The sequence below is a fragment of the Rhinopithecus roxellana genome, chromosome 9 (assembly GCF_007565055.1).
Source record: "Rhinopithecus roxellana isolate Shanxi Qingling chromosome 9, ASM756505v1, whole genome shotgun sequence".
Taxonomy (NCBI): domain Eukaryota; kingdom Metazoa; phylum Chordata; class Mammalia; order Primates; family Cercopithecidae; genus Rhinopithecus; species Rhinopithecus roxellana.
In genome coordinates this window covers 62954996-62977890 of record NC_044557.1, presented here as the reverse complement: position 1 = coordinate 62977890, position 22895 = coordinate 62954996, and the positions used below count along the sequence as shown (strand labels likewise).

The window sequence follows — 22895 nt, the reverse complement described above, 5'->3', positions numbered from 1 at the left end:
ACTCTGTTCTGTTCCATTGGTCTATATCTCTGTTTTGGTACCAGTACCATGCTGTTTTGGTTACTGTAGCCTTGTAGTATAGTTTGAAGTCAGGTAGCGTGACGCCTCCAGCTTTGTCCTTTTGACTTAGGATTGTCTTGGCAATGCGGGCTCTTTTTTGGTTCCATATGAACTTTAAAGCAGTTTTTTCCAATTCTGTGAAGAAACTCATTGGTAGCTTGATGGGGATGGCATTGGCTCTATAAATAACCTTGGGCAGTATGGCCATTTTCACGATATTGATTCTTCCTATCCATGAGCATGGTATGTTCTTCCATTTGTTTGTGTCCTCTTTTATTTCACTGAGCAGTGGTTTGTAGTTCTCCTTGAAGAGGTCCTTTACATCCCTTGTAAGCTGGATTCCTAGGTATTTCATTCTCTTTGAAGCAATTGTGAATGGAAGTTCATTCCTGATTTGGCTCTCTGCTTGTCTGTTGCTGGTGTATAAGAATGCTTGTGATTTTTGCACATTAATTTTGTATCCTGAGACTTTGCTGAAGTTGCTTATCAGCTTAAGGAGATTTTGGGCTGAGACGATGGGGTTTTCTAAATATACAATCATGTCATCTGCAAACAGGGACAATTTGACTTCTTCTTTTCCTAACTGGATACCCTTGATTTCTTTCTCTTGCCTGATTGCCCTAGCCAGAACTTCCAACACTATGTTGAATAGGAGTGGTGAGAGAGGGCATCCCTGTCTTGTGCCAGTTTTCAAAGGGAATTTTTCCAGTTTTTGCCCATTCAGTATGATATTAGCTGTGGGTTTGTCATAAATAGCTCTTATTATTTTGAGGTACGTTCCATCAATACCGAATTTATTGAGCGTTTTTGGCATGAAGGGCTGTTGAATTTTGTCAAAAGCCTTTTCTGCATCTATTGAGACAATCATGTGGTTCGTGTCTTTGGTTCTGTTTATATGCTGGATTATGTTTATTGATTTGCAAATGTTGAACCAGCCTTGCATCCCAGGGATGAAGCCCACTTGATCATGGTGGATAAGCTTTTTGATGTGCTGCTGAATCCGGTTTGCCAGTATTTTATTGAGAATTTTTGCATCAATGTTCATCAGGGATATTGGTCTAAAATTCTCTTTTTTTGTTGTGTCTCTGCCAGGCTTTGGTATCAGGATGATGTTGGCCTCATAAAATGAGTTAGGGAGGATTCCCTCTTTTTCTATTGATTGGAATAGTTTCAGAAGGAATGGTACCAGCTCCTCCTTGTACCTCTGGTAGAATTCAGCTGTGAATCCATCTGGTCCTGGACTTGTTTTGGTGGGTAGGCTATTAATTGTTGCCTCAATTTCAGAGCCTGCTATTGGTCTATTCAGGGATTCAACTTCTTCCTGGTTTAGCCTTGGGAGAGTGTAAGTGTCCAGGAAATTATCCATTTCTTCTAGATTTTCTAGTTGATTTGCGTAGAGGTGTTTATAGTATTCTCTGATGGTAGTTTGTATTTCTGTGGGGTCGGTGGTGATATCCCCTTTATCACTTTTTATTGCATCTATTTGATTCCTCTCTCTTTTCTTCTTTATTAGCCTTGCTAGCGGTCTGTCAATTTTGTTGATCTTTTGAAAAAACCAACTCCTGGATTCATTGATTTTTTGGAGGGTTTTTTGTGTCTCTATCTCCTTCAGTTCTGCTCTGATCTTAGTTATTTCTTGCCTTCTGCTAGCTTTTGAATGTGATTGCTCTTGCCTCTCTAGTTCTTTTAATTGTGATGTTAGAGTGTCAATTTTAGATCTTTCCTGCTTTCTCTTGTGGGCATTTAGTGCTATAAATTTCCCTCTACACACTGCTTTAAATGTGTCCCAGAGATTCTGGTATGTTGTATCTTTGTTCTCATTGGTTTCAAAGAACATCTTTATTTCCGCTTTCATTTCGTTATGTACCCAGTAGTCATTCAGGAGCAGGTTGTTCAGTTTCCATGTAGTTGAGCGGTTTTGATTGAGTTTCTTAGTCCTGAGTTCTAGTTTGATTGCACTGTGGTCTGAGAGACAGTTTGTTATAATTTCTGTTCTTGTACATTTGCTGAGGAGTGCTTTACTTCCAATTATGTGGTCAATTTTGGAATAAGTGCGATGTGGTGCTGAGAAGAATGTATATTCTGTTGATTTGGGGTGGAGAGTTCTATAGATGTCTATTAGGTCCGCTTGGTGCAGAGATGAGTTCAATTCCTGGATATCCTTGTTAACTTTCTGTCTCGTTGATCTGTCTAATGTTGACAGCGGAGTGTTGAAGTCTCCCATTATTATTGTATGGGAGTCTAAGTCTCTTTGTAAGTCTCTAAGGACTTGCTTTATGAATCTGGCTGCTCCTGTATTGGGTGCATATATATTTAGGAGAGTTAGCTCTTCCTGTTGAATTGATCCCTTTACCATTATGTAATGGCCTTCTTTGTCTCTTTTGATCTTTGATGGTTTAAAGTCTGTTTTATCAGAGACTAGGATTGCAACCCCTGCTTTTTTTTGTTCTCCATTTGCTTGGTAGATCTTCCCCCATCCCTTTATTTTGAGCCTATGTATGTCTCTGCATGTGAGATGGGTCTCCTGAATACAGCAGACTGATGGGTCTTGACTCTTTATCCAGTTTGCCAGTCTGTGTCTTTTAATTGGAGCATTTAGTCCATTAACATTTAAGGTTAATATTGTTATGTGTGAACTTGATCCTGCCATTATGATATTAACTGGTTATTTTGCTCGTTAGTTGATGCAGTTTCTTCCTAGCCTCGATGGTCTTTACATTTTGGCATGTTTTTGCGATGGCTGGTACCGCTTGTTCCTTTCCATGTTTAGGGCTTCCTTCAGGGTCTCTTGTAAGGCAGGCCTGGTGGTGACAAAATCTCTAAGCATTTGCTTATCTGTAAAGGATTTTATTTCTCCTTCACTTATGAAACTTAGTTTGGCTGGATATGAAATTCTGGGTTTAAAATTCTTTTCTTTAAGAACGTTGAATATTGGCCCCCACTCTCTTCTGGCTTGTAGAGTTTCTGCCGAGAGATCTGCTGTTAGTCTGATGGGCTTCCCTTTGTGGGTAACCCGACCTTTCTCTCTGGCTGCCCTTAAGATTTTTTCCTTCATTTCAACTTTGGTGAATCTGGCAATTATGTGTCTTGGAGTTGCTCTTCTGGAGGAGTATCTTTGTGGCGTTCTCTGTATTTCCTGAATTTGAATGTTGGCCTGCTCTACTAGGTTGGGGAAGTTCTCCTGGATGATATCCTGAAGAGTGTTTTCCAACTTGGTTCCATTTTCCCCCTCACTTTCAGGCACCCCAATCAGACGTAGATTTGGTCTTTTTACGTAATCCCATACTTCTTGCAGGCTTTGCTCATTTCTTTTTCTTCTTTTTTCTTTTGGTTTCTCTTCTCGCTTCATTTCATTCATTTGATCTTCAATCGCTGATACTCTTTCTTCCAGTTGATCGAGTCGGTTACTGAAGCTTGTGCATTTGTCACGTATTTCTCGTGTCATGGTTTTCATCTCTGTCATTTCGTTTATGATCTTCTCTGCATTAATTAGTCTAGCTGTCAATTCTTCCACTCTTTTTTCAAGATTTTTAGTTTCTTTGCGCTGGGTACGTAATTCCTCCTTTAGCTCTGATAAGTTTGATGGACTGAAGCCTTCTTCTCTCCTCTCGTCCAAGTCATTCTCTGACCAGCTTTGATCCGTTGCTGGCGATGGGCTGCGCTCCTTTGCAGGGGGAGATACGCTCTTATTTTTTGAATTTCCAGCTTTTCTGCCCTGCTTCTTCCCCATCTTTGTGGTTTTATCTGTCTCTGGTCTTTGATGGTGGTGACGTACTGATGGGGTTTTGGTATAGGTGTCCTTCCTGTTTGATAGTTTTCCTTCTGACTGTCAGAAGGACTGTCTGTTGGTCTGTTGGAGATTGCTTGAGGTCCACTCCAGACCCTGTTTGCCTGGGTATCAGCAGCAGAGGTTGCCGAAGATAGAATATTGCTGAACAGCGAGTGTACCTGTCTGATTCTTCCTTTGGAAGTTTCCTCTCAGGGGTGTACTCCACCCTGTGAGGTGTGGGGTGTCAGACTGCCCCTAGTGGGGGATTTCTCCCAGCTAGGCTACTCAGGGGTCAGGGACCCACCTGAGCAGGCAGTCTGTCCGTTCTCAGATCTCAACCTCCGCGTTGGGAGATCCGCGGCTCTCCCCAAAGCTGTCAGACAGAGTCGTTCGCGTCTGCACCGGCTCCCGCTACTTCCCCTGTTGGTCTTCAGCTGTGCGCTGTCCCCAGAGGTGGAGACTACAGAGACAGGCAGGCTTCCTTGAGCTGCTGTGAGCTCCACCCAGTTCGAGCTTCCCAGCAGCTTTGTTTACCTACTTAAGCCTCAGCAATGGCGGGCGCCCCTCCCCCAGCCTCGCTGCTGCCTTGCGGATAGATCGCCGCAGACTGCTGTGTTAGCAGTGAGGGAGGCTTCGTGGGCGTGGGACCCTCCCGGCCAGGTGTGGGATATATTCTCCTGGTGTGCCTGTATGCTTACAGCGCAGTATTGGGGTGGGAGTTACCCGATTTTCCAGGTGTTGTGTGTCTCAGTTCCCCTGGCTAGGAAAACGGATCCCCTTCCCCCTTGCGCTTCCAGGTGAGGCGATGCCTCGCCCTGCTTCAGCTCTCGCTGGTCAGGCTGCAGCAGCTGACCAGCACCGATTGTCCAGCACTCCCTAGTGAGATGACCCCAGTACCTCAGTTGAAAATGCAGAAATCACCGGTCTTCTGTGTCGCTCGCGCTGGGAGTTGGAGACTGGAGCTGTTCCTATTCGGCCATCTTGCTCCACCCCCTCCAGATTTATTTTTGACTACTATTTGTCTCTTATATTATCTCCCATACTTTCATTTTTGATCTGTCTTGCCTCTGTTTTATGTGTGTGTTCAGAAACCATACACATCTGCACATGACAACTCCCTCCTTTTAGTGCCCAAAAGATATTACTTATGGTTCATTAGAGCTCATCTTCCTTTGGCTTTGTACTGTGCTTGATAGTTTAAAAGGCTCCTATCCTAAACAGTTAATTATTTGAGGGCAAAAATAGCCTTCAATGAGCTGTTCTAGCATATTATTCACATAGTGATACACATTTAGGGAAATAAGCAGCCTGTCTCCACTAAGCAATACTTTGAAATTCAGTCAAATTAAAATGAAATAAAGGCTCTCTAATGACCACATTTTCTGTAATAAAATATAAACATCAGCTATCTTGAAGGTTATTCACAAAATAATAGTTTGAAGCATAATCCATTTAAAAATGGATTGATACATTAATAAGAAAGAACACCTGTATGGCAGAGAAGCAGCTATCCATCAATAATTTGTGCTCCCACTTCAGGCATGTGGAATTGCTACTGAGATTTAACTTCTAAGTCACAAGTAATATCCCTGCAAATAGTTTTCCTCAGAGGAATACGCATCACTTCCAGCCTGGGGATATTAAGAAGCAGATAGGTCTTCTCCAGACTCTTTCTTCTTCAAAAGGCTGAAAGCAGCAGAATCCAAAGTCTGGCCTAAAAGATAGCAGAGTCTCAAGATAAAAGTAGCTCAGGCTTGGCGCAGTGGCTCACACCTGTAATCCCAGCACTTTGGGAGACCAAGGTAGGCGGATCACTTGAGGTCAGGAGTTCAAGACCAGCCTGGCCAACATGGCGAAACCCCATCTCTTCTAAAAATACAAAAATTAGCCAGGAGCAGTGACACACACTGGTAGTCCCAATTACTCATGAGGCTAAGGCAGGAGAATCACCTCAACCTGGGAGGCAGAGGTTGCAGTGAGCCAAGATCACACCACCGCACTCCAGCCTGGGTGACAGAGTGAGACTCCACCTCAAATAAATCAATGAATGAATGAATGAATGAATGAATGAATGAATGAATGAAGCTTGGATTCCTGGTAGAACACTGCTTTGAACCGGTACATAAAAAAATAAAACTTCTATTGTGATAAGCTGCTAAAAATTAGAGGTTACTTTGTCTACCAGCTAACATTACCTTAACCTGTATAATTTGTCACTGTTGTTTTTTTTTAAAAAAAAAGGCAAACAGGAAATGTTTGTGGTATCTCCTGTAACAATTAACTATCAATTTTGACTCAGGTTCTTGAACAGTTGGAATATTCTTAAATTATTTAACGTATCTTCCAACTATTACTAAACTCTCTTCAATAGTATTTTCAGAAACCAAGCCCTAAAAGGCCAAGATAGCAAGCATTTAAGCACATACACACAAACACAAACTATGTTCTCTATTTCATATTCAATATTTTCTACTGGAAATAGAAAAATCTAAGTAAATGACTATTAATTTAGTAATGTCTCTCCATGTACACCAAAATATCTGAATTTTCATTTTCTCATTCACAAAGTAGGCTAGATCAAAGGCTTACATGGGCCTATGGATAGACTTCAGCAAGTATGTGAAGTTATAAGCAAATTTTCAATGTGCATATGTGGCACTTTTTTTTTTAACAGATTTCCAATGATCCATGACCTAGAAATGACTGACCACTATACCAGATAACTTGAGATAACTTCTTATTCCAAATTTCAGTGACCATAAATCTAATTATGCAAGCCTGAGGAAAATTCTGCATGATTTTGTATGGTTCAGACATGTAAATGACTATTACGAACCAGATGTCGCTGTAGATTAGGGGCCAGCAAAAGAAGGCCTGTGCCATCTGGTTTTATAAATAAAGTTTTATTGGAACACAGCCACATTCATAATTTTATTAATCATCTATAGCTAGTTTCATGCTACATGAGAAGAGACAGCTGTGACAGCACATATCACTTGCAAAGCCTAAAATATTTACTGACTGACCCTTTACAGAAAATGTTTGCTAACCTCTGTGCTAGATGATGACAATCAAAGATGACTAAGTCACAGTCAGGCAGAGTGGCTCACACTTGTAATCCCAGCACTTTGGGAGGTCGAGGTGGGCAGATCACCGGAGGTCAGGAGTTTGAGACAAGCCTGGCCAACATGGTGAAACCCCATCTCTAATAACAATACAAAAATTAGCTGGGAATGGTGGCAGACGCTTGGAATCCCAGCTACTCGGGAGGCTGAGGCAGGAAAATCTCTTGAACCTGGTGGGCGGAGGTTCCAGTGATCCAAGATCATGCCAGTACACTCTAGCCTGTGCGACAGAGTGAGACTTCATCTCGGGAAAAGAAAAAAAAAGCCTAAGTCATATCTTCTCACCCAGTGGGCAACACAGATTTTAGTTTAACTGTACCCTAAATATTTCTATTAAAGTGTGTGGTAGAGAAATTATCTCTACCATGAAAGAACTGTAATATGATTCCGAAGCAGGATATGGCTGCCAAAAATTAGTCCTCAAATAACCGTATGACTTAACCGTTAAATAACAAAATGATTTACCATTGTACACACACACACACACACAGACACACACACACACTGAGAAAAAGAAAGGAAAAGGAAAGAGATAATTATATGACAATACCAAGACAGCTGAAGCTATACAATGGAACATAAAATTTGTCTCTGAGCTTCCTCTAGCAGGCAAAAAAAGTAGGGATTTTTTTTTTAAACGAGTAACTACTTCGAAAAAAAGAACAGTTAATTAAGAGATGATGAAAAAAACTAAATGACTTTAAACTTTTTAAAAAATTAAAATAACTTAAATTTTTCAAAAATTAAAATGTCCTTTAAAGCCATTTTAGAGACATGTAGAAACAGCCCACCAACTGCAGCTTTTTATAAGGTACTTCAATAAAAGTGAAGGGTATATAATTCAGAGAGTACAGAACTGAGTAACCCAGGTATCCAGTTTAGAGTGGTCTCACTTTACACTGAAATAAAATGCAAGAAGGCACTGAAGAAGCCTGCATGCATGCATGAATGAATGAATGAATGCAATACACTTAAACTCTCTAAGTAGAAACTGTCAGCATGTCTTACAGGAGGTACTAAGCCCACAATTTAAAACTTTACTGTTACTAATAAACAGTTATTAATGACAATATTAATAAGCTGTTATTAACAGTAAAGTTCTTGGCCTATATAACATTAACTGAAACAAAATGTTTGCTTCAAATCAGTCAGATCCAAACTCCTTTAACCCTCGCCCAGTAAGAAATATTACATTGTAACCCAGCACAAGTACATACATTCATATACTTTCTTGAAATATTACTAAGTTTTAATATAAGCAAACATGCTATGTGTCTTTCTATTCAATGCCATATAGTTTTAAATGCTTGCCATGACCCACTAAAGTGTTTTAACAATAAACTAACTGGTCAGGATCCTTGGTTTGAAAAAGACTATTCTAGATGCCAAGAATAGAGATTGCCAAGCGGATGCTGGATGTTATATTCTTTTCCTAATAGAGAACCACCTATTCTTCAAAAGATTAAAACAACTGTCTATTGCCAACACGAAAACTTCTCAAAAATCATCTCTGGATTTATACAAATGCCCAAACTGCAAAACTGTTAACACAGATGCTGGGAGAAATAACCTCCCCAGAAAATTTCAAAAGCAGGAATTTATCTCTACCATGAAAGAACTGTAATTAATATAATTCCCAAGAAGGATAAGGTTGCCTGAAAAGACTCCTCAAATAACCATACGAGTTAACCTTTAAATAATGACATGATTTACTATTATCCAACTGGATTCTCAAATTATCCCTTTTTTTGTTACTTTTGCCAAAATTAAGTTTAGCTGCTCTGCCACCCAGTAACTGGCCAACAGCTTCAGTTACTTCTTAACTGTGATTTATGTCAGCATAAAAGAGACTATGAGGCCTCCTGTTAGGTAAAGGTAGAAAAGCACATGCTAATCTAAAAACTACCTCAAGTAGTTCAGGTAGAACACAATTCTGTTAAATGCTACTAAAAACAGGATGTTTTAGGACGGGCGTGGTGGGTCACATCTGTAATCCCAGCACTTTGGGAGGCCTAGGCGGGTGGATCACGTGAGGCCAGGAGTTCAAGAACAGCCTGGCCAACATGGTGAAACCCCGTCTCTACAAAAATTAGCCGGGCATGGTGGTGCAGCTACTTGGGAGGCTGACGCAGAAGAATTGCTTGAACCCGGGAGGCAGAGGTTGCAGAGAGCTGAGATCACACCACTGCACTCCAGCCTGGGCCACAGAGTGAGACTGGGTCTCAAAAAAAAAAAAAAATAAAAAGAATGTTTTATGTTATATTGATGATTTCATGTTTTGTGCCACAAAAATAGGCCAATTGTCCCAATTCTGAATAATAGTCTAAATTCTAATACAGACAATAAAGAATCATTAAAAGTCTGGGACCTATTTTGAGTACATGCAGGTTACCCCATAGAAGGTTACTATGAAATCAACAATTGACAACAGCTTTAATTTTTTTGTGTTTTCTTAGGAAAAACAAAATACAGAACAAGCCAACAATTAAACCAACAATTGATTATTCTTTGCCAGGACATTGAGAGAGAGAGACCCCAATGCTTCTATACACAAGCTGCTATAGAACTCTTCAGAAAATATGTAATCATAAATTTGGAGGGACAAAAGGATTGCCCATTTAAAAAGAACATTTACAGTTTAATTCATAATTTAATTTCTCAGGATTTTTCGCAAGGAGTTATTAAGAAAAAGTTTTAAAAATTCTGGAACCATCACACAACTCTAAGCACAAATAGAAACATTTAGAAGTAAAACATCTTCTGACACCTTTTCCAGCTTATAACAATCTATCCAGAAGCCAGATGGATAACAAAGGCCTGTTAAATAGAGTTCTGAAGAACACAAAGCATCAGTACTAATGTCACTATAGACTAGTTAACAGTGTTCAATTCAAATGTAACTTAGGACATGTATTTGAAGGAAGGGGTCTATAAAATGATATACCTAATTCTAGCCTTTTACAAGTAAATGGTGCCAAAAGACTGCCAAAAAGTAATGAGAGTAGCAGAAAGCTTATAAAACTTCGGCACAGAAAACAACTATATATCAATGTCTAATATATCTCACAAAAATAGGAGTCACTAATAAATAAAATCAAAACAGAAGTGACTGATAAACAACTCCTAACTGTAAAAAGGCAGCAATGCATCTTGGCCACAGAGCTGACATGTGATGATCAGTTTTTTTCTTTAAATGTTTACGAAGAAACTGTTTCATGCAACCCACTACTATCCCACCTAAATAAAAACTTCAGGAAATAAAAGAGATGATATATAAGGTCTGTTTCAGTTACAAAATTCTGCAATTCCATTAGTGAATTTTAGCGCTTCCAGAAACTCAGAATAATCTAGTGTCTTTTCTCTGTTATCAAGACACAAGGGGAACAAAGAGACTGTTAGTCTTTTGCTTAAACTGTAAGAAAGAAACTCAAAGAACAACTTACTGCAAAAGAGGATCAAAATTTGAATGAAACCCATTTGTGAAGGCTCTGGACCCAATTTGTTCTGAAGTCACACGCAAGTACACATGCACATACAGCTTAAAAGTTTTATGATACTAAAAATATATATTCTACAAAGGACTAAAACAATGATCAATTTTTTTTTTTTTTTTTTTTTTTTTTGAGACAGAGTCTCACTCTGTCACCCAGGCTGGAATGCAGTGGCACGATCTCGGCTCACTGCAACCCCTGCCTCCCGGGTTCAAGTGATTCTCCTGTCTCAGTCTCCGGAGTAGCTGAGATTACAGGTGCATGCCACCACGCCCGGCTAATTTTTGTATTTTTAGTAGAGACATGGTTTCACCATGTTGGCCAGGCTGGTCTTGAACTCCTGACCTCAAGTGATCCACCCACCTTGGCCTCCCAAAGCACTGGGATTACAGGCATGAGCCACTATGCCCAGCCAAAAATTGAAATTTGATTTTATCGATCCCGTTAGAAGTTACCTGGTGGTAAGTCAGGATCTGTAGGAGCAGCCTGCTGAATTCTCCGAGGTTTGATTGATGATTTTGTGTTCTCAGTAGTACTACGGTTTGTTGAATTAGAACCACAGCTTTCATGGTCATCCTATTTTTATTTTAAAGAAAGAAAAAGAAAACCATCAATCATATTCAATAATTAAGAAAAAAAATTTTAATATATGCAGTTTATGGTAGCTACAGGAGAAAGATCAACATAATTTTATTTTTAGCTCTAAAAACTACATAACCAATTTTCATAATTTGCATTCTCAAACAGCATTTAAAAATATTAATAACTAGTAGTTTAAAACTATAAATTCTTCTTTCTTTAGCTGATATCAAAACAAACTACTTGACAGTCTCCAAAGAATTCTTATTTATGGCTCTAGCAAAAGAAAAAATTACTTAATGAAAGCTTTTAAACAACATCCATCTCTATGTAAGTGCAAAATAAATAAAAAGGTTCTTAATTTTTCCCCTATTTGTTGTTTATATGTTAAAACACTATTTTCAATCCAAGCTATCTTGGTCATCTTTAATGATTAATCTTAATCACCCTTATAATCCTCTCCATCCTACTAAACAATGTATACTAAATTATCATTCATGTTAGGTATAAGTTTTAACTGGGTTTCAATATGAGTAACAGAAACAAATAAATTATACGTATTTTTGAAATTTATCCCTTTATTTATAACTGCAAATGAGTACTTTTTTCCTGCCCTGATTCAACATTTATATAATGCTCTTACATGCCAATTGCTGGATTTACAAGGATAAATTAGATATATTTATCTTTGTATCCTGTCCTTAGGGACTTCAGAATCTATCAAACACATATATAACACATATATAACTAATATAACTAATTCTACAACAGCAATACTTTTGTTTGTTTTTAAGTAATAAGGAGCATAAAAAGAGTCATTCTGTTTGGAAGAACTAGAAAGATCAGGCCATTCAAAATTAAATGTAGAAATGTTTTAGGTTTAGATGGGGGCTAAATGAGGTGTGGAGGGAGGAACCATAAGCAAAAGCAAAACAGTATCAACATATGTAGCACATATAAAGAATGATGATTAGTCAAATAAGGCCAGAGTATACAGTATCTAAAATGGAAGAAGTTAAAGGCACAGATCTTTCAATAAAAATGGGGTAATGTTAACAACTATAGAGATATTCTCAGTCCTCATTCTAGTTGGCCTGTTTTAGGATTTGGTAATTAGGAGGAGGCTGCCACTAACCTATTAGAAAGGAGATTTAGCAGTTCCCACAGAGAGAGAGAATTGGGAGCAGTAAATGAGTAGCTCAGAGTGAATGAGAAATTACAGTGGGGTCAATAAAAATAAACTGCTCTTTCACGAAGATAGGCATTACAAAGAGAAAATAGGTGGAGTAGTAACATGAGGGAAAATCATCTGGCAACTAACTTCTTATTCCTTTTTTGAGGATAAAAGAATACATTTTTGCTTGAAGTAAAAATGCATATGTGGAGTGAGAGATCAAAGATACCAATTTTACAAAGGGTAGCTGAGAATGCACTGTGCACCATGAATTCATTAATCAATAATAACACTATTTTATAGTGATGAATAATCATCACTAGTTTGCCAAACTAACAGGGTACTAGAGGCAAATAAGAACGATAATAAGACCTCTTTAAGAAAATTTTTATTCACTATCACACTAAGAGAAACATACAATAAACGATGTTTTACAAAATAGCATGGCTTCAGATGGTAGTGACACATTAGAAAAAAGTTTGTTTGAAACTTCATACAAACAAAAAGATTTGCAACCATAAACAACAGTGAAAATTTTCTCACAAACTTATGTTCATTTTAAGTTAATGAAAAACAAACACCACAGGTTTCATTCCACAAAATAACTTTACTATTCAATCTTCATAAAGATACCTTCTGTCATTTGGGGGATGTTACGGTCTTAAATACTAAAAGACTACTACCGTGAATAAAGCCTTACTGTAATTACTTTTAGTTCAACTTAAATCCTTAAAAATGTCCACAGTCACACACTTCTGCACAACATTAACATTGAAAGCACATTATTAATTTTTGAAACATATGGTTGTCTCAAAAGCCCAGAAGTAAAACATGTTCATTAAAGAGATGTGAAAAAGTTCCAAGTGAACTGCCAAAACTAGCATAATTATGAAAATATTTAACACTGAAACCATCTGAAATCACATACTGTATATAGATTATGGTGATGTCATAATAAACATTCCAGCCAAAATGCACTAAAACTACTGCAGTCCAATAAATCTGGCATATGTGAGATGACAAACATTTTAAAGCAAAAGAAAGAACAAGTTATTTTTACTCTATTTTTAAAAAATTATTAGCAGCAAAATGGGATTAAATGAAAAGGATGAGTTTTCAAATTTTTGTAAAAAAAAAAAAAAGTGAATAAAGCTTCCCTGCAAACTACATGTATTTATTATTCAAAAGAAAAACAAACTAAATAACCTTATTTGCCTAAACAAAATTTATTTTAAAAACCTGAAATTTTTGTGTGCTCAAAAAATGAGCATTAATCATGGTACTCACAGGAATATATACTATAAACCAAACATTACCAAACACGTAAACACTTCTTTCTTAATCATGGTTAGGAAACTTTGACAGTGTATACACTATAATTAGAAATTAATCCTTTCAATGATTTGAACTTGTTTTCATTTCAATTACATTTTAGTCGTATCAAATAAAAGTGAGTTTCCATTCAAATCATGCCCCAATCAAAATAAATAAAAATAAAGCCAAATAAGAATAATTATAATATTTACAATTAAGACTGAAATTACTTCCATTAGTTTTGAATTCATCATCTGCTTTTAACCAGTAGGCATCACTGTGGACTATTACACAGTTTTCATTCATTGAAAGCTTTAATTACTAATAAAAGAAACTCTGTTCTCAAAAATACTAGCTAAAATATTTTAAGATAATTTTTAACACCAAACACATTACAGTTATATCTTATTTAGGTTGCAACTTTTTCCAAAATGTCTGGTAAGTATATTTCATGGCCAAAGAATGTTTTCTCTTGGGGACCACATAGCTATTTCTGAAAATACTGCCATTTGCTCCTCATGAAACAAGCAAGAATGTCATTTCCTTACAAAAGTTCCTAACAGAGGAAAAATGTGTGGCAAACACTGCATGTAAATAGACCATTACTTTCATACTGACAGATCATGAGTTCATGTTGCACACTTTTCTCCCTGTCCCTCATAGGGCTAGTCAACCAAAACTAGAAAACCATCAACTCCCAGATTCACAATAGTGTGAATAAAATTGAGAATAAAACTGAAAACAAGTAACTAAATCATTCAAGTCCTTGTCTAAAATTACAGAGCAAGAAGTTAAGATGCAGGAAAGAGCTGAAGAAGGAGAAAATGAACAGTGAAACTAAGAGGTGATGTACTTTATGCTCAACCCTGTGGCACCAAACTTCGCAAGCAGAAAAGAACCAAGACTCACCTGTCAACTCTGGTCACCAAAAGGGCTTAGAAATGAACTGCTACAAGGTTCTTAGGAACATTCACCTCTATCCTCTCCAGTAGCAAGTACAATGATAACTGCCAGATGCAATAAAGAATCTCTGAGAGTAACACTGCACACTTCAAAGTCAGAAAGCTAAATAAAGTCATTTACTCAAAGGTACACTTGGAGAGCACAAGAGAGAGCCAGGGAAAACACATTCACTAAGTTTCATGGTAAAAATAGAAATCTGACTCAACTCTACCTTAAGAGCAGTATTTAAAACCTTAGCTTTAGTCATAAATATATATATATATATATATATACACACACACACATATATATATATAGATATCAAGCATGCTTAAATAAAGAGGAATGTATAACACCAATCTCTTCACACATCAACTTTAGTCCACAAGGGAGGCTGCTTCCATCTTCTCTCCTATCAAGAGTAGAAATAAGGGGTTATGATAGGCTGGAAAAAGGAAAAAGAAATGACCCTCCCTTGTATTATTTTCACTTGATCATCTCAAAAGGAAGATATAACTAACCTGAATGACTAAAAGCTGAACATTCATTGGGCCCATTTTAATAATAAAGGAGATCACTGTACTCACTGTGAACACTTCTGTGTGCTTTCCTAATCTCTTCTCTTCTAATCTCTGAGACCCATGCTACGTAGTAAAAGGACCAGAGCCATTTTCCCAGATGACTCAACCATTAGCCATCTCTCCTCTGCCTTCTTTTCACCCACATAGCCCCCGACCCATGATATTGCTCCAGCCACAGAACGATCAAACTATTAAGCTATGCCAGAACATCTATCAGAGAAATAGCAAAACATGTTAGGAAAAATTTGTTCTTTATTGCTACCTATGACATTCCTTTCCTTCATATTGGTGGGTGTGTATCAGATTGCCACCTCCCTCTCCCATTTTTAAACAACAGAATTGAAACTGAGATCCACTCGAAGATTTAGAAGGTGAAATAGGCAGAAATTCAGGGAGGGAAAAAAAAAGTAAATACAGAACTACCCTAGTCTAAACCACATTCTACCATCTAATTTTTACCAGAATTCACTGGGGGGAATTGGGTTATTGAACAGATCCATTTAACTGCACTTTGTTTTCTTGTATACAACTCCCCTCAGCAACAGACGTCCGAGCAAAGTAAAGTATGTGTTAGGCACCTCAGGAAAAAAAAAAAAAGTAGTAAAATAGAAGATATCTTTATCTAAGTATTTTATCTATTTACTCAAATAACAAAACCTACGTATACATTAAAAAGTTAGTAATTTAAGAGTTAATCAGGCCAGGCATGGTGGTTCATGCCTATAATCCCAGCACTTTGGGAGGCCGGTGGATTGCCTGAGGTCAGGAGTTCGAGACCAGTGTGGCCAACATGGTGTAACCCTGTCTCTACTAAAACTTCAAAAAAATTAGCCGGGCGTGGTACTGTGCACCTGTAATTCCAGCTACTCAGGAGGCTGAGACAGGGGAATCGCTTGAACCAGGGAGGTGGAGGTTACAGTGAGCCAAGATCGTGCCACTGTACTCCTGCCTGGGTGACAGAGACTCCATCTCAAAACAAAAACAAAAACAAAAAAAAAAAAAAGGAGTTAATCAGTGATTATATACATCACAAAGAAAAAAGAAATAGCAGTTCCCTTTACTGAGCACATGTGTGTGTGTGTGTGTGTGTGTGTGTATATATATATATATATATATATATATGTATATACCATGCAGCAAGTATTTCAAGGATAAGAAAAGTAGGGCTTCTCTTAAGAAAAGTGGAGCATAGGCATAAACTAAAAATAAAATTGTTAGCCCCCAAAACTATCTGAATGGACCCCTCCTCTTAAGCTATGGGCATTCCAAACTTAACCTCGAAAACTACTTCAGGCTATGATGGGAGTGGGAGGTTAGACATGCCTCAGTCATACCCGCCTCTCTTTGAAATTCAGGCACAACTGACCTGTATTAACATTAAAACAGAAATCTTAAGACTTTTTGTAGCAATAAGACACCAAATTCCACCCTGACTCCAGTATTGCATCACATGACAGATCACAGGCCCTGAAAGAAATGAAAGTATAACCCTTATACATATTTTGAAATGGCCCTACAAAGCTGTCTCTTGTGGGGAAAAATCTATATTCTGTAAAGAATCCCTTTCCCTTTCCAGGCTTTTCTCTGATCCAGGAGAGAATTAACTAAGACTCTGGCACCTTTTTAAATGTGATTAAGAAACATTTACAATCTGTTCTTTCTGAAGCCTGCTACCTGGAAACTTCACGTGCATAATAAGAATTTTGTTCTCCATAATTCCTTATCTTAACTCAGACATTCCCTTCTGTGGATTCCAGGTCTTTAGATAAATTCTTTCAACCAATTGCAAATCTTTGATTCCACCTATTACTTGGAAGCCCCTTCCTCCTCAAGTTGTCCTGCTTTTCCAGACCAAACCAATGTACATCCGATATATATTGATTGATGTCTTATGCCTCCATAAAATGCACAAAACCAAGGTGTAGCCTGACCACCTTGGGCACCCGTCATCAGGACCTCCTGAGGTTTGTCCTTAACCTCGGCAAAATAAACTTCTAAATTGAGACTTGTCTCAGATACTTTTTGGTTTACAAACAGAAAGAAGGCAGAGATGGATGAAAAATAGACAAACAGAAAAAATTTTGTAACACTTTCAATATGTCACATACTGCTAAAGACATTATGTTCATATCTCTCTTAATCCTCCTAATCGACTCTATGAATGCAAGAATATCCTCATTTTATAGATGAAGAAACTAAGGCATAAAGAGATTACATGCTTCAAAATCACACAGCTATTAAATGCCTAATCCTAACCACTTTGCCCCTACTGCCTCCCTATGAGGAAAAGGTAACTGAGAAGTACAATACTGTATTAACAACCCATCCTTTCCTAACCTATCCAACCTAATCTTTCCTTATCCTGAGAAAGGAAAAATCAGGGTGAAATTGAGTAGTCGGGAAAACATCACAAAGAACAAGAGATTTGAAAAGATTGTGCCCTGCAGGAATGAAAAAGGAAAGGTTGAACAAGAAAGGTAACATGCCTTACTGAAATAATGGATGGCCCAATTTAGGTTAAATAGAGAGCAGTGAAATATCAAGCTGTAAAAAGAAACTAGGGCAAATGGCAGAGGGCCTATTCGTCCAAGAAATTTAAACTTTATTCTGTATATTAAACAAGCCAATGAAACTTATGAATGAGAGAATAATAAGATGAAGCATTTCATTTAGGAAGAAGACTCTTCTGAGTATTTAGCCAAGAGCAAAAGCAGAAACATCAGCAATGGATTATTATAAAAGTTTAGAAATTAAATAATGAGGGAAGTAGCACTGAGAAAAAAAATTTTTATGAGAGCACCTTAAACTGAACAAGTCTAAAAACTCATAACTCTGCAACTGATTCAGCCCCTTTTTCCCCTTCTCCCATTGTTTCCCCCCAAATCCTGCCCTTTATTCCCTAATTCACTTAATGACACTATTATTTTCTCAGTCTCCTAAGAAAGAAGAATATAGTCTAACTTTTATGTCTGCTCTAACATTGCAAATTGATGCTAATGAGGTTTGTAAATTTCAGGACAGAAAAACAGATGCTTGACCACGAGTCATATAGGATGACACTACTCTCTAAGCTCTACACTACCCAGGAAATTACCAACTGATTTTTTTTTAAGATCTGATATTTAAGGTAAAATGGTAAATTCAATTTTTTTTTTTTTTTTTTTTTTTCCTGAGACAGGGTCTCACTCTATCACTCAGTCTGGAGTACAGTGGCACAATCTCAGGTCACTGCAACCTCCACGTCCCGGGTTCAAGCAATTCTCCTGCCTCAACCTCCCAAGTAGCTGGGATTACAGGTGCGCACCACCACGCCCAGCTAATTTTTGTATTCTTAGTAGAGGCAGGGTTTCACCATATTGGCCGGGCTGGTCTCGAACTCCTGACCTTAAGTAATCTGCCTGCCTCGGCCTCCCAAAGTGCTGGGATTACAGACATGAGCCACCGTGCCCGGCCTAGTACATTCAATTTTTGATAGGTAGTATTTCTAGTAAACGTATGACATACAATTATATATGTGTACAGGAAAGCTGAACGTGTACTAGAAGAGATTGAAATGGAGATCAGTTATATAAAGACTTAGGACTCATTTAAAATACAAGTGATGTACAAGTGATATCTGAAGTAGGGCTTTGTAGCATGTTCCTGTAATCCCAGCTACTCAGGAGGCTGAGGGTGGAGAACTGCTTGAACCCAAGAGTTGGCAGCCAGCCTGGGCTACATAATCAGATCCCATCTCTTAAAAAAAAAAAAAAAAAAAAAGGCATATTTGAAGCTTTTAGATTTCCAATAAAAAGAAAAAAGGATTTATACTTCTAATAAAGGCTGACTAGATAAAAACATTGAGGATGGGGGAGGACAAGAAATACTAGCAATAACGTAAAAAAGAGAAAAATTTTAACCAGGCTCAAAGCATTAGCCAGATTGAGTAAGACACGTCACCATGCAAAAGATGCAAAACCTGGCAGATAAGGAATAAAGAGAACTCAAAATGGTCACGTAAGACGGGAGACTGTTACTAAGCTCGACACTTAAAACCAGTAATAGAGTGAAGCCCCAATTTTGAAGGAGGCAGAAAAAACTTACTGCCAACCACTGATTAGAATTAACATACTGAAGAATGCATCAGAACCTCTCCACAGCAAAATTAAGCAGAAGAAAGAATTAGTGAGACTGAAAACAGGCTATTTGAAAATACACACAGGAGACAAAAGAAAAAAGAATAATAAAGACTGAAACACACCTACAAGATCTAGAAATAATACTCAATGACATAATAGTTTGAACAATAAATACAGAATGCAGAAGGAGAAAATTAAGAAATAAAATGTGAGAAAAGAAGGTAATGTAGACAGTCAGTGAAGAGGAAACCTATAGATAATATATGTCTTTGAGGGGGAGTATCAGAAAAACAAAAAAATTAACTTTTACTACTTATTTTATTTACTTCTGTACCATCTGAATTATTTTGCAACAAGCATTACTTTCATGGCAGCCATAAGAAGTCAAATACTTAATCTCATGCACTTGTAGTTTCAGTAAGTATGAAATTAAGACTGTTCTAGAAAACTCAGGATATAATTCCCAAACTGTACTATAATACAAAGAAAGAATTAAAGTTTTCACAGAAAAATTTCATGCATCCATTCCAAAACACTTCAAAATATTTGACTGGATAGAAAATTCCTTAGTACCTTAAGATGTTAATAACCTACTAAGAGGATATAACAAATCACGTATTTTAAGATAATCAAAGAACTAAAAAAAATTCATGGGGCCAGGTGCTTTGGCTGACGCCTGTAATCCCAGCACTTTGGGAGGCTGAGGCAGGAGGACTACTTGAGCCCAGAACTTCAAGACAAGCCTAGGGAACACAACGAGACCCAGTCTCTACCAAAAAATTAAAAATTAAAAAATTAGCTGGGCATGGTGGTGCATGCCTACAGTCCTAGCTACTTGGGAAGCTGTGGCAGGGGGATCGCTTGAGCCCAGCAGTTTGAGGCTGCAGAGATCTGTGACTATGCCACCATACCCCTGCCTGTGTGGACAGAGCAAGACCTTGCCTAAATTTTTTTTTTAAAAACTTTTTTAATTAAAAAAAATTTTTTTAATTTAATTAAAACAATTAGAAATTCATAGAAAAGGGAACAAGAGAATTTTTTTCAAATGTATTTAGAATCTTTTTAAAAGTAAACTATATGGGCTCTCAAGTTTTCTGCCAATACTCTTCCAATTTCCTTCTCAAGTTCAACACACCGAATATAACAACCTCTCTTAGGCCATTCTGAATATAATTTCCAAGAACCATAACCCTGAATAGTAACGATAATTTACTCAGTAATAGTAGATCATTCTGTCATTCTCAGATCAACCTACTGTGAAGTCTAGACATGTGTAAATACCTGTGTATACAGATGCATACATAACAAATTATTAGAAAATGTATATATACACACGCATACTCTAATAATTTATTAGATACCTACATATTCTAATAATTGACAAATGTCATTATTAACTTGTACTTGTGTCTCAAAATCACAAAATGACTCCTCTTCTTTTGAGAGACGCTCTCATTCTGTCACCCAGGCTGGCAGTGGTGTGATCACAGCTCACGGCAGTATCAACCTTCCGCGCTCAATCCATCTGCCTGCCTCAGCCTTCAGAGTAGCTGGGACTAAAGGCGTGTGCCACCAAGCCCAGCTAATTTTTGTATTGTTTTGTAGAGATGGGGTTTGACCATGTTGCCCCAGCTGGTCTCTAACTCCTGGGCTCAGGCAATCCACCCACCTCAGGCTCCCAATGTACAGGGATTACAGGAGTGAGCCACCATACCCAGCCTGACTCCATTTATTTAAGGGGTCAAATTATGTAGGTATTATGTTATCAAAATATCTGCTAATTTAACACTGAATAATACTTCATCTTTCTTGTGTGTTTCTACATAAAGCCAAAGTAAATATACACAATAACTATCTTGTCTACACTGAAAATGTCAACTCCTTGACATCAGTAACTGCAAGCTTTCTAAATTTTAGCAATTACCAACATGCAAATTCCTATAACAATCTAGAAAAATATATATATATAATTTTTAAATTATTTTATGCTTTTAATTTTAATCAAATTAAATGTCACTTTTAAATGATCATATACTTTAAAATAAGAGTAGGCAAACTTTCTATAAAGGGCCAGACAATAAATATTTTGGCTTGCAAGTCATTTAGGCTTTATCAAAATAATATGGTTTGGCTCTGTGTACCAATCCAAATCTCATCTAGAATTGTAGTTCCCACGCATCAAATGAGGGACCTGGTGGGAGTGAGTTCTCATGAGATCTGATGGTTTTTAAAGTGTGGCATTCCCCCCACCCCTGCTGCCACATAAGATGTGCCCTGCTTTCCCTTTGCCTTCTGCCATAATTGTAAGTTTTCTGAGGCCTCCCCAGCAATGCAGAACTGTGAGTCAAACGTTTTCTTTATAAATTACCCAGTCTCAGGTAGTTCTCTATAGCAGTGTGAAAATGGACTAATACATGCAACTTCTCAATTCTGCCACTGAAGCATGAAAGCAACCAAACACAGTATTTATACAAGTAAGAGTGGCTGTGTTCCAAAAAACTGTTATTTACAAAAACTGGCAGTGAGCCCATGGGGCATACTTTGATTACCTCTACACTAAATCATCTGTCTTTATAAAACATTTACAGAATAAACTATAAAACCTATAAATGCTTTGAAACCTAATGATTTCATTATAAAAGGCAAAAAGTTCAGACCACAAATATGTCTGAATTATAAAAAAATCTATAAAACAGCTAGGGAAGAAAAAAGTACAAAATTTATGCTTGGCAAAAGTACTGCAAAGAAGACAAGGTATTTCTTCTGTTATTCCTTAACAGTTCTAATGAAAGACTAAAGGGTTAATAAAAGAAAGAAAAGGAAAGGAAGTATCTGTAAGAAAATGGGCTGAAGAAGATTCCAGAGGCTCAAGGGAGAAGAAAAATATAAATATTTCTGAAAATAAATAATATATGTAAGAGCTACATAATATAAAACAGCATTTTTCCAAACATATGCAAAAGTAAAAGTCAAAATCTAGCCAACATGATAAAGATCTAAAAGTGTCATGGGAAAACAACGGGAGCATGGGAAGAAAAAAACGGAAAATATCTTCTAATCATATATAATTCCAAAACAACAAACTCCAGGAGTATTCGATGTATAAGAAGAAAAGGATGTATTTCAGATAAAGTTGCAGTAAAGCACAAAAGAATTTTCTCAATAGTACTTTTGATGCCAATTGAGATTTTAAAGATTTTAAGAATTGAAGTAAAGGATACGAGGGTTAAATTATACATGATAATACTAGCAAAAATAATACTTACAGATTCTTGTTGTTGTTCTTGTTGTTGTGTCCAAGGCATTCCAAAATTTATGGATTTTTTTATTATACTTTCAGTTCTAGGGTACAAGTGCACAACGTGCAGGTTTGTTACATAGGTATCACGTGCCATGTTGGTTTGCTGCACCCATTAACTCATCATTTACATTAGGTATTTCTCCTAATGCTATCCTTCCCCTACCCCTCAAACCACGATAGGAGACGGGGTATGATGTTTCCCACCCTGTGTCCAAGTGTTCTCATTGTTCAATTCCCACCTATGCATGAGAACATGCGGTGTTTGGTTTTCTATCCTTGTGACAGTTTGCTCAGAATGATGGTTTCTAGTTGCATCCATGTCCCTGCAAAGGACATGAACCCATCCTTTCTTATGGCTGCATGGTATTCCATGGTGTATATGTGCCACATTTCTTAATCCAGTCTATCATTGATGGACACTTGGGTTGGTTCCAAGTCTTT

The 22895-nt window shown here is 37.4% G+C and overlaps 1 protein-coding gene across 14 annotated transcripts in view; it reads right to left on the bottom strand.

Annotated features, from left to right (window-relative positions):
- The window catches only part of VPS13B (vacuolar protein sorting 13 homolog B), a 904863-nt gene that overhangs the window by 822192 nt on the left and 59776 nt on the right, over positions 1–22895 (bottom strand). For all 14 annotated transcript variants that reach the window (XR_004059219.1, XR_004059220.1, XR_004059221.1 and 11 more), the window contains exon 4: positions 10901–11021. Coding sequence is in view for 11 of the 14 variants with exons in the window: in XM_010385612.2 (XP_010383914.1) it covers positions 10901–11021 (121 nt within the window). In the remaining 3 variants the exon portion in view is untranslated. The remainder of the gene's footprint in view (positions 1–10900; positions 11022–22895) is intronic.